We start from the raw sequence: 13,384 nt of genomic DNA, 5'->3' as shown, positions 1-13,384 counted from the left end.
AAACAGAAATTCTTTCACCATATTTTATAACTGATAAAAAAATCATTTAAATTTTATACTATATTGCCTAAGCATTATATAGAAACTAACAGTAAGTACTCGAGTCTTTCTTCACTATGGTAATGTAGAAACTGCTTTTTGAAATTTGAACATTTACCGAGAAAACTGATGAATTTCTAAGATTTTAAGAATCTCCTTTTCTCATTTTTTTTTCCCAACAGCAACTGGTTCCACAGCAGCGCATTCTAATTCACGAAGATTCCATGAACCTGCTAAGTCTCTACACCTCCCCCTCCCTGCCTAATATCACTCTGGGACTTCCCGCAGTGCCGTCCCCACTCAGTGTGAGTCCTGGTGGCCTCAGCCTAAACCAGCCCAAATGACACTTTATACATGAACTCACTTTTATGTCTTGTGTATTTGGACATGAGAACCCTGCATCCCCTGCATGGTTTGCTATTTGCTCTTTGATTAAAGGCACTCAGTTTAGTTTCAAATCACAGAATTGGTTCACAGGTTCATTTACAAATATCTCACTTGGGTGATGATTTCTAATGTAGAAATATTTAATGTCTTCACATGCATAGTTTTGTGGTTCCAGCATCTCTCCTGTGAAGGGGAGATTATGGTCCACATTTACAGATGAGGAAGCTGAGGCTGGGGAGTTTAAAAGCTCAAGATCACAGACCCAGTGAGTGAGTGACAGATGCAAGTATCCCCAGGCCAGAGCTCAGTGGTCTGCCTGTGAATCATACGAGCACATGTTTGTAGAATCGATTCTGGGAGTGACTTTATTTGGGGAAGTCACTGATTCTTCGGTGAAGGATACAAATCTGGAAACGATCCCTAAGAACAACATTTTGCTATTCTCAGGAGACTTCAAGAGAATTACTTAGTTTAAAAATCTTGACAACTGAAATTGATCTTCAGGAGGAGTAACTATCCCAGTATAACAGAGGATAAAAATAATAATTTTATACATATTCTCTAAAATAATATACATTTTACTTGTTACAAAATGTTTATCAGCTTCACACGGGGTAATTCACTGCAGATGTTAGTAAATCAAACTGTACATACCTAGAACTCAGATGCTAGATGCTGAAGGTAAAAGCAGTTCTAACCCTTGTCCCCGTGTGAGTACTCATGAGGACAAGTCTTCTCCTTCATTCAGTATGACAGAGTCACATGTATCTTTGAGATAAACACTTGTATTAGATCTAAAATTTTATTCCATTTGGAGTATTAATAGAATACAATATCATCCATAACCATATACGATTTGTGAAGGGAAGAGAGATTTAGGATGTGATCTCTATAATCTAAAGGTTACAGAGGAAAGCATGAAAATCTTGAATCAGATACACTCTTGAAATTCCAAAGATCTGTAAACAATTGCTTCTAAAGGTATGTAAAATGGAAGTAGAAATGAGACATGAGAAACTTTAAATCACCACTTACTAAACTTGTTTTTATTCCTCTGTCATTTATTTTAATGTTATATAAATACCAACCCCCACACTTTCATGAGATACCAACAGACACTTTGATGTCCCCATTTCAGTGCCTTTAGCCACTGCCTCTTGCTAGCTCACACATGTACCAACCCCCCCCCCCCTTTTTTTTTTTTCGAGACAGGGTTTCTCTGTGTAGTTTTGGTGCCAGCTCTGCAGACCAGGCTGGCCTGGAACTCACACAGATCTGCCTGGCTCTGCCTCCCTACTACTGGGATTAAAGGCGTGCACCACCACTGCCTGGCCCATGTACCACCACTTTTAATGTGGTCAAAGAAACATTTTCCCAAAGGACCCATACTAAAAGCTGACTGTTTTATGTTTCAATGGCAATACCGTTTGGTGCCATTGGATGAATAAACTAGTGTGGTTTGAATTAGTTTAATTTTTCTTTGTTTCTATTTTGGTGTGGATGAAGCCTTCACAATGAATTTCTCAATCATAGTCTTTCCCCCGCAGAAGGAGCTCTAATATGCCCTTCCCCCACTGCATAGTGGAAGACTTTAAGGAAAGATGCTGGGCTGGGCATCATTTATATATTAAACATTGGATTGACCTGCTCTGTGACTCAGACAAACCGTTTACCTCTTCGTCCTTCAATTTCTCCATCACTGAAAATTGTTTTGCCTCCCTGGTGCACAGCAATTTTGAAAGATGAAACATAAGTTTTGAAAAGAAACATGCCACATAATTTTGAGGTATTAGACTTCTGCTTTTGTAATACCAAAATGACCACCATTCATTAAATTTTTTGAATAGGATAATTCATTATTGCTCTTGATGATGTAATTATTATGGCTTCATTACTGTGTTACCATGCCTTTCAAGTTCTTAATAACACTTTTATTTGATATCTGATTTCATATGTAGTTTACTTTATTACACAAAAGTATCTGGGTTGTCATTTTTAATATTCAGAGATGTAGGGATCTGCTATGAATTAATAGAAAATATATATTTAAATCAAATTCTTGTGTATTTGTACCAGCTTTCACAGAGTGAGAGAATTTCATTTTAAACTTATATGTTTGAAACTTGTAGCTTCATGAAAAAGAAGAGCTATTGTAAGAACATATATTTTTGTTTTTTTCTTGAAATTCTAGAATTATATAGACTGCCTTATCTTCACCCACATGATAGCCTCTATTTGAATCAATTTAACTTTCCAACATACCTTTTACTTAGTCAGTGCACTTTAAAGTATTTAGAAGACAGCTTCCACTTATGAAGCTTGAAATTCATTTCAACTTTTTATTAAGCTAATGTATAAAAATTGCATGTATTTATGTTTTGTAACATGGTGTTTTGATCTGTATAATGTAATGAGATAAGCTAATTAACATATGCATTTTCTTCCATACTTTTCTTTGGAGAGAACACTTAGATACTCGCTAAGAAATTGTGAAGTATATTTTGTTACTCATATAACCATTAGCACCAGGATACACAACAAAAAGCATTGAATATTGTTTTCCCTGTGTAGCTGAAAGTTTGTGTTTACTCTCATTTTTAATTTGTAACACAAATTTCTGTTAGGCTCAGTACTGAATACCCAGTTGCTAAACTGTTTCCAGTGCCTCAATTGTCTTTGTTGTTAATTCTTTTAGTGTAAAGGGTACAATAGAATGCATTTTCCTCACCATACACACTGGGCATAGGAAAGTCACCTGCTGACTAGAGTCCCGGTGTGGCACAGGAATAAGGAGGATAAACATTTCGATTCTTTCTTGGCCCAGGCTTCCAATTCACTCAAAGAAAAGCAGAAGTCTGAGACACAGATGCTTAGGCAAGGCGTTCCTCTGCCTGGCCAGTATGGCAGTGGCATTGCAGCGTCCTCCAGTCACGCTCACGCAGCCATGGAAGGGAAGCACGGCAGCAGCCACCAAGCGCTCCTGCAGCACCTGCTGCTGAAGGAACAGATGAGGCAGCAAAAGCTCCTTGTGGCTGGTAATTAATAATGACATCGTGTTTGGGTCCTGTTAGGACTATGTGGCATTTCTCTAACTCAAAACTGCAAGGATGGTTCCTGTTGTTGTACACGTGCCAAACACTTGGCATTGTGGGAGGAGCTATGATCATTACGTGTTCCCGATCTGTAGGGTGGAGCTGGGAGGGAACCTTTGGGTATAGCAAACTGCATTGCTGGTCGATGCTTCTGCTTCACAGACATAAGCCTGGTCAAGGCTTTGCACTCATGCCTTCCAGCATCCAGCCTACCCTTCTTCAGTTGTCTGGCAGATGCTTCTTTTCGTCTCTTAAAATTGTCTATCAGTGCATCTTTGTTTACATGTAAATGTGTAAACACACTCACTCTCACACACACATTTTGTTTTTCAGGTGGAGTTCCCTTGCACCCTCAGTCTCCTTTGGCGACAAAAGAAAGAATTTCACCAGGTATTAGAGGTACCCACAAATTACCCCGTCACCGACCCCTGAACCGAACCCAGTCTGCACCGTTGCCTCAGAGCACGCTGGCTCAGCTGGTCATTCAGCAGCAACACCAGCAGTTCCTGGAGAAGCAGAAACAATACCAGCAGCAGATCCACATGAACAAAGTAAGGCATGAAGCAAAGTTGAATATTAAAAGCACTGGTTTCCAAGTCAGGGTTCTCTTTGCTGAGAATGAGGGGATGTTGGGATTGCAAAAAATGCAAAGATCGCCATTCTTGCCTAGACATCTGGGTTGAAGGACGGGATCACAGTATCACTATTTTCACCATGTTTATGTTCACAGGACAGTCGAAGTAATATTGAGATCATGGCTTAACAATAAGTTTTATGGTTAAACAGGCTTTTGTTTTAATTCACAGGGCCATAAGTCCTGTTGTATGAAGCCTCACTTGTGATGCAGGGTAAATGTGTGGGTTGACAAGTTCTAAAGGCTGCTCAGGTGCTGGCAGACAGGACAATGTAAGCCAGCATGGTATTTCTTAGCAACATGTTTCCATCTCGGTCGTGTTTATTTTTCAGTATGCCCACTTCATTCCAAAAACCATTTGAAACAGTTTCACTGAAACTTCTGGTAATTTCTTCCCAGTACCCTGGTTTGGGCTGAAACAGTGATGGTCTGTACCGCTCAACCAAAAATAAAACAAAAACAAAAACAAAAACAAAAACAAAAACAGTGGGTTGCAGTATGATCGTATCTGACAGCACAGGATCGAATGTTCTGTGAATTTGTAGGGTCTGTTCCCAATCTCTCTATTGTTCTCTGTGACATACATGCATGTCCTAAAGGCGTTATTGTCTACTGTAAATAGATGTACAGCTCAGCTTAGGAAATGCTTTGTTGCTATGTAAAACACAAGCACAACAAAGTGAGTTTTGTTGTGGGTGTCTATGGCGTCATTGTCCTTTATGCCCTCCTCATGGTAGGAAAAGTGGGATCTTCCTTTCATGCTAGTCCTCCTGCAAGCTACCCTGAAAATAGTCTCTTCTTCTTGCTCCTCCAACCACCCCCCGCTCCCCACACCCCCGCTCAAGGACAGAGTCATGAAAGGAGCTTGCACTTAAGAGTCCTGAGCAACACTGAGCAATACTAAAAATGAATTGGTCCAGCCTAGCCCCTGGCTTTTTGAAGACAGTGTACTGTGAGTGGGTTGGGATACTGAGGTGGAATTGTGCTCTTCACAGCCTTGTTTCACTAGAGCCTGTAGGCCAATGGTTCTCAACCTGTGGGTTGCAACCCCTTAAGGGGTTGAAGGACCCTTTCACAGGACTCTTCTAAGACAATTGAAAAACACAGATATTTACAATACAATACCTCGCAGTTGCAGAATTACAGTTATGAAGTAGCAATGAAATAATTTTATGCTTGGGGGGGGGGGGGTCACCAAACATGAGGAACTGTATTAAAGGGCCACAGCATAAGGAAGGTTGTGAGCCACTGTTATAGACTTTTTCTGAGTCATTCGATTGCTATAGCATTTTTCTAAGTTTGTTAACTTCATTTTTATCAGATCGGTTTCTTCAGGAAGTAATTAACTCCCTTCTCTGCCTGTTGCATTGTTCATTAGCTTGATTGTACAGGTTTACTCTTTAGTGGTAGAGTGAAGTTCATTTGTTTTGTGGCATTCCAGAACAGCTTAAAATGACTACATAATCTTTTTTAAAATATATCCATTGCAAGAAATTTATGTGGGCTGAAAGAGTGGGAATCCTGTGTTTGGGCATCATAACCTTTGACTTGAAGTTAGGTTTGCTTATAAAACTTATAGGCAAACTTTATAAAATTGGACCATGCTAATACTTTGCTGGCATTCATTTTCACATTTATCAAAGTACCTGGATATATATTTTGCTGTTGATAAATTGAGTAAGTATGCCCCTTTGAAATCACATTTTTTTATGAATTCCTTTAGAACATTTTAGAATTTACTTTCTGACCCAGAATTGCCAGTGTTTCAGATGGGATGCTAATGGCACTTTTTTCTCTTTTGTATCACACTAGAGATTTGACAGGCGGATGCTAAGCTCAGTCTCAGAATCAAACTAAGATGAAAAGCAGGCATTTGTATTCGGGCAACAGGCAAAGCGAATCTTATCAGCAGCCTTTCCTACGTGGGGCTGATTCCTTGGAATCTGTTAAGAATTCTCCCCCAAATTAGAAACAAACCTTTACTCTGAGGTAGACGTTTATACAGTGGTTTGATTATTAAATCCTGTCTTAATTAGGTAAAATGAAGGCCAGAGAACTTCAAAGTGCATGCTGACCCCTGTGTGTTAGCTCCTCTCAGCTTGGGCGTTTGGATTGTTCGAGCAGTTCTCCAGTTGGCTCTTCTCCAAATATATATTCCATATGTTTAGTCAAGTGGCATATGCGCACTGGATGTTCTCTAGATTGTGAAAATATTTTAGCTGTCCTCAATTGTCTAAGGAAATGGAGAAGAATCATATTAAAAAAATATTGGACCTGTATTGTATTTTGAGGTGTTTCCAATAGAGCCATAAAGAAGTGAGTTACTACTACTGTTCACCCTACTGCCAAGGTGATGAGGATATATATTTCCTTTTTACTGGGTTAGTGCCATGACTCAGATGCCGAGAGTTACTAAATTTCTGTATAATAATATATGTATGTGTGTCCTGTCCATTTCCTCAGAATAATTATTAGTAAAAAATAACTGCAGAAACTTTTGTCATTTTCTGTTATCATGGATGAACCTTGATGTAATCCATTCCAACTAGAGCAATAGTTGGCATCATAAAATCATGGTCCTCACTCATGAGTAGTCATAACAGGAAAGAAGCATATGTGAAAACGTAGGTGTGCAAATGGCATGCTTAAAAATATATTTTCCTTTAAGTCTCTTAGCATTTTATAGTGTTTTTTACACCTTGAGGACTTAGAGAAAAATATGAAATAAGAACACAGTTAAAAATAAGGGCATCAGAACTGTCAAATGATCCATTTAAATGTGTGTGCCATCACATCTGATGGCCTGAGTTTGATCCTAGGACCCACATGGTAGAAGCAGAGAACAGACTCTTACAAGTTGTTCTGTGGCTTCCATGTGCATCCTATGGCATGTGCATATCCACACCCATACAAACAAACATAAATACAAACTAAATTAAATATATAAATAAGTTTATTCAGTATTTTAAAAATAAGGCTATTTCTAAGCTAGTATCTGGTTACATAGTTGGCCTTCAATGATATATTTGAATTGTATTAGGAAGTTTAGCAGAAAACCTCTACTTTATGTTTTTGGTACAATGTTTTTCACTGAATATTGAAGAACTTAAGAAATATATAATACACGTGTTATTAATCCCACTCTGACAATTTAACTACTTGTTGTTTCAATTTCAATGCCATTCACATGGGGTGTTTGTTCCTTCCAGGATTATTTGCCTCTTATAGCTATGATTTAAATGCTCAAAAGGTGAGCAGAAATACAACATTTTTATTGTAGTGTCTGACAGCAAATAATGAGGGTATCTTGAAAGAAAGGATAGATCTAGGTCAGAAAGGAAACTCATTCACAATGATTTACTCTGTTCATGAGTTTGAATACTCTATTTCCACAGAAGGTGTTTTGAGATGCTTAATCATGCAGAAATCATATCTTTTAACATTTATTTGTTTTTGACATTTTTCAAAAACAAAATTGTGCATTTTTATTGCCAGTATATTGTATGTTGATACTATGATGCCTTATATTTTGGTGAACCTTAGAAAAACAAAACAAATAAACAAATAAAAACAGTTCCTTTATTCTAAAACCAAAACAAGGCAGTTGCTTTCACCAGTGTGTTTTGTTTCCCTATTGGAAAGCAAAAAGAGTTCTCAAAATGAAAATTTCACAGAAATATAGAAGACAATGCTCCCACCCCAAAGAAGAGTAGTAGGACATGGGAAATTTTTTTTCTGAGGCCACTTTGAGTTTAAATATTGACAGTTTTTACCCCCAGGAAAATAAACTATGATTGAGTTAAAAGGAAACACATAACACCACTTGCCCATATTGATGATTTTTTTAAACATAGTTTAATAAAAGCACACATTTACAGTCCTGTCCCTGTGGGGTGTTGTTTTCCAGAGTGTCCTTTAGGCATTTGAGTTGAGTACTTTAACACAGGTATCTCACAGCCCCTGTCCTCCTATTCTCTTGTAGCTTTAGTAAAGTAACATTGACTCATGCCCAAGAGTTTCAGCTATAACTGCAATTTTCATACATTCCGTAATATTTACTTTTTAAACATTCATCCCACGAAATGGACTTGGTCTGAAGTTTTAATACGTATTTGACGCACATGTCCATATACCTGTACTCACTCGGCAGGTCACTATTGACCTTGGGTAGACACTTCTAATAATCTACACCCTGTGCTCAGGGAAGGAAGGAGAAGATGAGCTCACACACTAGTGTGGTGTGTTCAGCATCAGGACAGAAGGTGAGAGGACAGAAATTGAACTTCTTTGAGGAAATAATATTTGAGATTTGTTTACTTACCTCTTGATTATTTTGTGTTTATAATCTTCCTTTTTCTTTTTTTCTTTTTTTCTTTTTCTTTCTTACTGGCTATGTATTAAATATCTTACCCATTCCTATGCCTGGATATCAGCCAACACATTTTTTAAAAACATATATAATTCAAAAGGTGATATCTCATGTATGTCAAGGTTCAGTCTAGATATAAGTATTTATTATTTATTACCATGATATTTAGGCATTTTGACATGAGTGCTATTTTATCATAATTAAAATGTGTCTAATACAAGACCAGTAAGTTTAAGGCCAAACAGATGTTCTGTGTTGCCTTATTAAGACAGGGAGATGTTCTATTCTGACATGCAGGGCAAAATACAATTCTGCTCAACTCCAAACCTGAGCAAATAGAGGGTTTTCTTAACATTCTGGAAGAGACTGTAGCCCTCAATTCAAGTAGTATATGTTTCATTAATTCCTTTTAATTAATTGTATGAATCAATGTTACATATCCTCCATACTCCCTAATGATTTATAACCATTCCCTGTCCCCAGTCATTTATACTCAGAAACCTAAGAGTATATCTTTGATGTCAGTAGTCACATACAGACATAGCACATATGTATTCCCTTCCTGAACTGAGTGCTAATATAGGATTACTATTTGTGTTATTGGAAACAGCATGTATTTGTCAAAGCTACTTTGAAGAACAACAATCTTATTGACATCTATATCTTAAAATTTTACTGTTTATGAAGCCATAGTTTCATATTCAGAAACAAATCTATACTTCACCTTAGGTTTATTCTAATAAGTGTAATCCTGTTTCTGATGTACTTAGGAGAGTTGGTTTTGAAGTATAGTTAAAGTTCAGCAGCCATCTCAGCTCTGCGTGCTGAGCTTTTCATCTTAGTGCACTTTTCCACTTCTTTCCTGTGGCCAGCATCTCCCCACCATCTGATCCCCAAGTGTAATACTTAAGTAACACAAGCCCCGTCTCACATACAGTGTCTACTATGAGCTGAATTTGCTGTACCAGCATCTTTCTATGCATTATCCCTTGAACTTTAACAACTTACTTTACAAAACCACCAAGAATGTTCCGTTTCCAGGGATTTCATCAAGGTGAGCAAGTTGACAGGACTTCCTGTCCACAGAGCTGGAGTCTGTTCTCAACTATTGTGTCAGTGATTCCAGTCACCTTCTTATCCATAAGCAGATAAAAGGCTCTTCCTGTTTCATGTTACAAAGCTACCAAACTCACATTTAAAAGCAAAGCAGAAAAGCATCTTAAAAAGCAAGGTCACTCTGTGCTTTTGTATTGCATTTGACTCGCCAGGATGAAGAACTCCTGTCCCCACACCGCTTCCATCTTCCTGGCATTGCCTTCCATCCAGGTACTCACTCGCGTGACAGTCCTCATAGGTGGCCTTGGCATTGGGGCTTTCAGATGTCTTGCTGGAGCAAGGCTTGGAAATGGCTCACTGTACATGTGCATGTAGTGCTGAGCCTAGCTGCAGACAGGTCACATTTTGCTTCTTTCTTGCATGCTGCCACATGGCTATGTTTTATGCTGGACAGACTGTCTTCTCCCAGGACTTCTGAGCAAGCCCAAAGCTGAAAGTTTACTGACTTCATCGTGATCTACTGAAATGCAAATGTTGGCATCTCTTCTATGGGTGGTTGGAAAATGCCTTGTTGTAAGTCTTAAGAACCTGATGAGTAGAAACTTGAACAGTCCTTTCATTTAGGAAAGTAGGCATTACTCTTGTCAGGATTCATTTCTCCCCATCCATCTGACAGCTTGTTTCCACGCAGAGTCTTTTAATCACCAATTTAGGATTACATTTTACCCATTAGGTGGATAGTGGCTTCAAACACATTAGCACACACTGAAAGCAGTTTTTATTACAGTAAAAAGCCTCCTCGATTATTTATCTATCTATTGAGGTTTATAAAAGAAACTTTGACTTTTCTCTTAAATAGATTCTGTTTTGACATGATTAGGCCAACATAAATAGATCCTTGTAGGTATGTAGTGTGCTTTAAAAAGAAAAATCCACTTCTGCTACAAAACCAGCTTGCATCACCATGGAAAATTTATATAAAAGCATTTCACTATATAATTACAACTTGATGGTTTATAATATACAGAAAATTGCTTGTTGCTTTATTATTAGATATGATGAAATCTTGTGTTTGGAAATGAAACTAAATGACCATTTCAGTGGATTAATGTCCAGTCTTCATAAACATCTCCGGTGTTGCTTTCATAGCTGTGGCATCAAGGGAGAGACCTCAACCTTTATTTTCCAATCTACACATTAATATACTCAGAGGCACTTTTATTGAATAATAAAAAAAATAGCTGAATAGTACTATGAGGTAAGCAGCCAGGGGAAAGAAAATTGTCTGGGGACAGAAGCCATGTGAATAGTGTGGCACATGTGGATTCCAGGCAGTTCAAAGGGAAAGCAATGCTAAATAATTTGGTTGTTTCTCAACTTTGACAAATAGTTCCATTTGACAGACTGAAATAATTAAGTCTAGATAAGGAATTTTTGATATAGCTTAAATGATCTATAAAACTGAGAACCGCAAGTATACAGCAGTTTCTTTCTCAGGGTTTGAGTAACTTTTAAGTCCTCAAATTTAGTTCCATACTTTCTTCACGCCTCAGCTCTTTCTAAAAATGTTAGTTCAAGCCTAAGAGATCATAGGATCCTAAACTGTCATCTGTTCTAGAATGTTCTTGATGCTCTAGGATGAGTCTTACCCAGATCTGCAACCCCACAACCTGCAGGTCCCATCACCCTCTTGCTATCGATTGTATATCCAGTCACAGAACCTCAATTCTACAAAGTCAGTGCTAGCACAGAAGAACTAATGATACCCCACAAGAGATTTGGCCCACTTACCACTATTATGCTGAGTGTCAATAAAAGGAAGGAAAGTGTGTTCTTTTTCTTGAATGTCCCATAGACCTGTACACTGTTAACTACAACCGAAGATGGTGATGTAAAACACAGAACCCACATGAACTGCAAAACTGAGGCCAATTAATGGTCCCTCTGAGGGACGTTTCTGAAACCTCATGTAATTATTTGTTAGTTCTGCAACTTTAGTCAGAGTATTCAACACTGTGTCTGATCATTCTCTAATGAACAAATTTCAGAGGCTTAGAGAGGAGGATGGCTTGAGAGGATGTTCATGACAGAGCTTTATAAACATGGCAATCCCTGTGCTAACCACAGCATGTGTATTCTTAGACAGCGTTATAGTTCTGTTTTCCTTATTAGGTCAATACAATGGTTGTCTGGAAGTTGCAGAACGTTTCCACTGCACACATTATACCGCTTGCCTCAATAGCCACCCTTTCTTGTAAACCAAACCACCGTGTTCTGCTTCAGCTCCTCCTGTGCGTGTGTGTTCATCACGAAGCAGGCTTTGTTTCCTCTTTAGGACAATAGTATGGTTGGAGATCAAGATTTTTATTGAAGTGTAATTTCCACACAGTAAAACATATTTTTTGCGACACGCTTCAGTGAGTTTTGACAGATGCATATTGTCATACAATCACCACAAGTGTTGCATAGAATGATGCCCCCAATTTCCCTCCTTCCATTCCTCTGTGGCCAGTTTCTATTCCGCCTCCTGGCAAAGTCATCCTTTTTTTAACCAAGGATAGAAATAAGACATATCACAAGCACAGGAATTTTTTTGAGAGCATAAAAACAAAAGCACTAACTGGTTTACCCTATAGAATGCTCCAGGAATTACTTTCAGGATCATAAAGCATCAGCCTACAGTGCGGGACCCAGGTTGTGAGCTGTCTGTGTGGGCATGCTTAGTGTCTTAGGACTCCCAACTTCTGGTCACATTTGAAAATAGAAAAATTCCAAATAAAGTCTACATTTGGGTCATTCGCCAAAGAAATAAAGTTGCAGGCTTACTGTTTGTCCGTCTTCCTTCGATCACCACCACTCAGGGTTTGCGGCTCCATCTTAAACAGTGCCTACTATTTCTAGTTTCCAGGAGGGAAGGGTTGATCAGCATGGAGATGGTGAGAGAATGAGGAAGGGAGATGGGGAGGGATCAGAAAACACTGGCATCGAGCTGCTGTCTGTACCGAGACCCCCGCAACGCCACCAAGCATAGAAATTAAATTGCCACTTCCCAATGTGCATTTTACCTTTCCTCCTAAAGAGTGAAAGGAGAAAATGTGTTAAATGTTTTACCAGCTGAATATTGGAAAAGAGATTATGAAGGATAAACTCCAATACTATATTAATGGATATAAAATGACAGTATTATTATAAAAAAAGGCGTGGAGGACAGCTAGTGTTCTAAAGAAAAACTCTTAAGAAATCTACTCTTCTGCTAAAGACTGTATTTTCTGAAATTTCAGTCTTGTATCTGTCTTTACCTCTCAAATTAGATCCTCTAAGGTGACTGTCACATGGTCTGTATGTCCTCTTCGTCTTCTCTGGAGATGATCTTGTCACCGTGATCCAGCTCAACTCGACCTTCCCTACTGTGGAGCTTCAGTCTAAACTGTCCTTCCTCCTCCGTTTTTGACATACTAAGTCCCATTGTCACTTCTTCTGTCCATGTCCCCACTCAGCTCTGAGAGCTTGGCTCATTGACCAGTGTCTTCCCAGGGCCTCACAGTTAGTGCTTAATAAATTAATGGTTGAAGGAATGAAACACCAGATGGACAATTTACTCAAAAGTAGCTAACTGGAAATCTTCTTTCCAGAAGGGACTAGTCACTGAAACGTTAAGAAGTTCTGAGCGCCAGCTGTCCTCATTGCAGGCACTGTCTGGATAATCATTAAAAAGATAAAGGTGAATTTATCCAAATCTACTTAGTCCCTCAGATTAATGTGCATCTCAGTAAGAAAGGCTGTATGGCGGTCTGGAGTTATGTCAGC

At 38.5% G+C, this 13,384-nt stretch overlaps 1 protein-coding gene across 23 annotated transcripts in view; it reads left to right on the top strand.

Annotated features, from left to right (window-relative positions):
• Window positions 1–13,384, top strand: part of Hdac9 (histone deacetylase 9) — an 848,903-nt gene that overhangs the window by 514,250 nt on the left and 321,269 nt on the right. For 22 of the 23 annotated variants that reach the window (XM_037210966.1, XM_037210967.1, XM_037210965.1 and 19 more), the window contains 3 exons: window positions 222–344; window positions 3,251–3,461; window positions 3,852–4,069. In XM_037210966.1, the coding sequence (XP_037066861.1) occupies window positions 222–344; window positions 3,251–3,461; window positions 3,852–4,069 (552 nt within the window). The remainder of the gene's footprint in view (window positions 1–221; window positions 345–3,250; window positions 3,462–3,851; window positions 4,070–13,384) is intronic. The other variant, XM_037210964.1, reaches the window with a different exon arrangement.

Source organism: Peromyscus leucopus, chromosome 14, assembly GCF_004664715.2.
Source record: "Peromyscus leucopus breed LL Stock chromosome 14, UCI_PerLeu_2.1, whole genome shotgun sequence".
Taxonomy (NCBI): Eukaryota; Metazoa; Chordata; class Mammalia; order Rodentia; family Cricetidae; genus Peromyscus; species Peromyscus leucopus.
The sequence above is the reverse complement of the archived record's forward strand: the minus strand, read 5'-3'. Positions and strand labels throughout refer to the sequence as shown.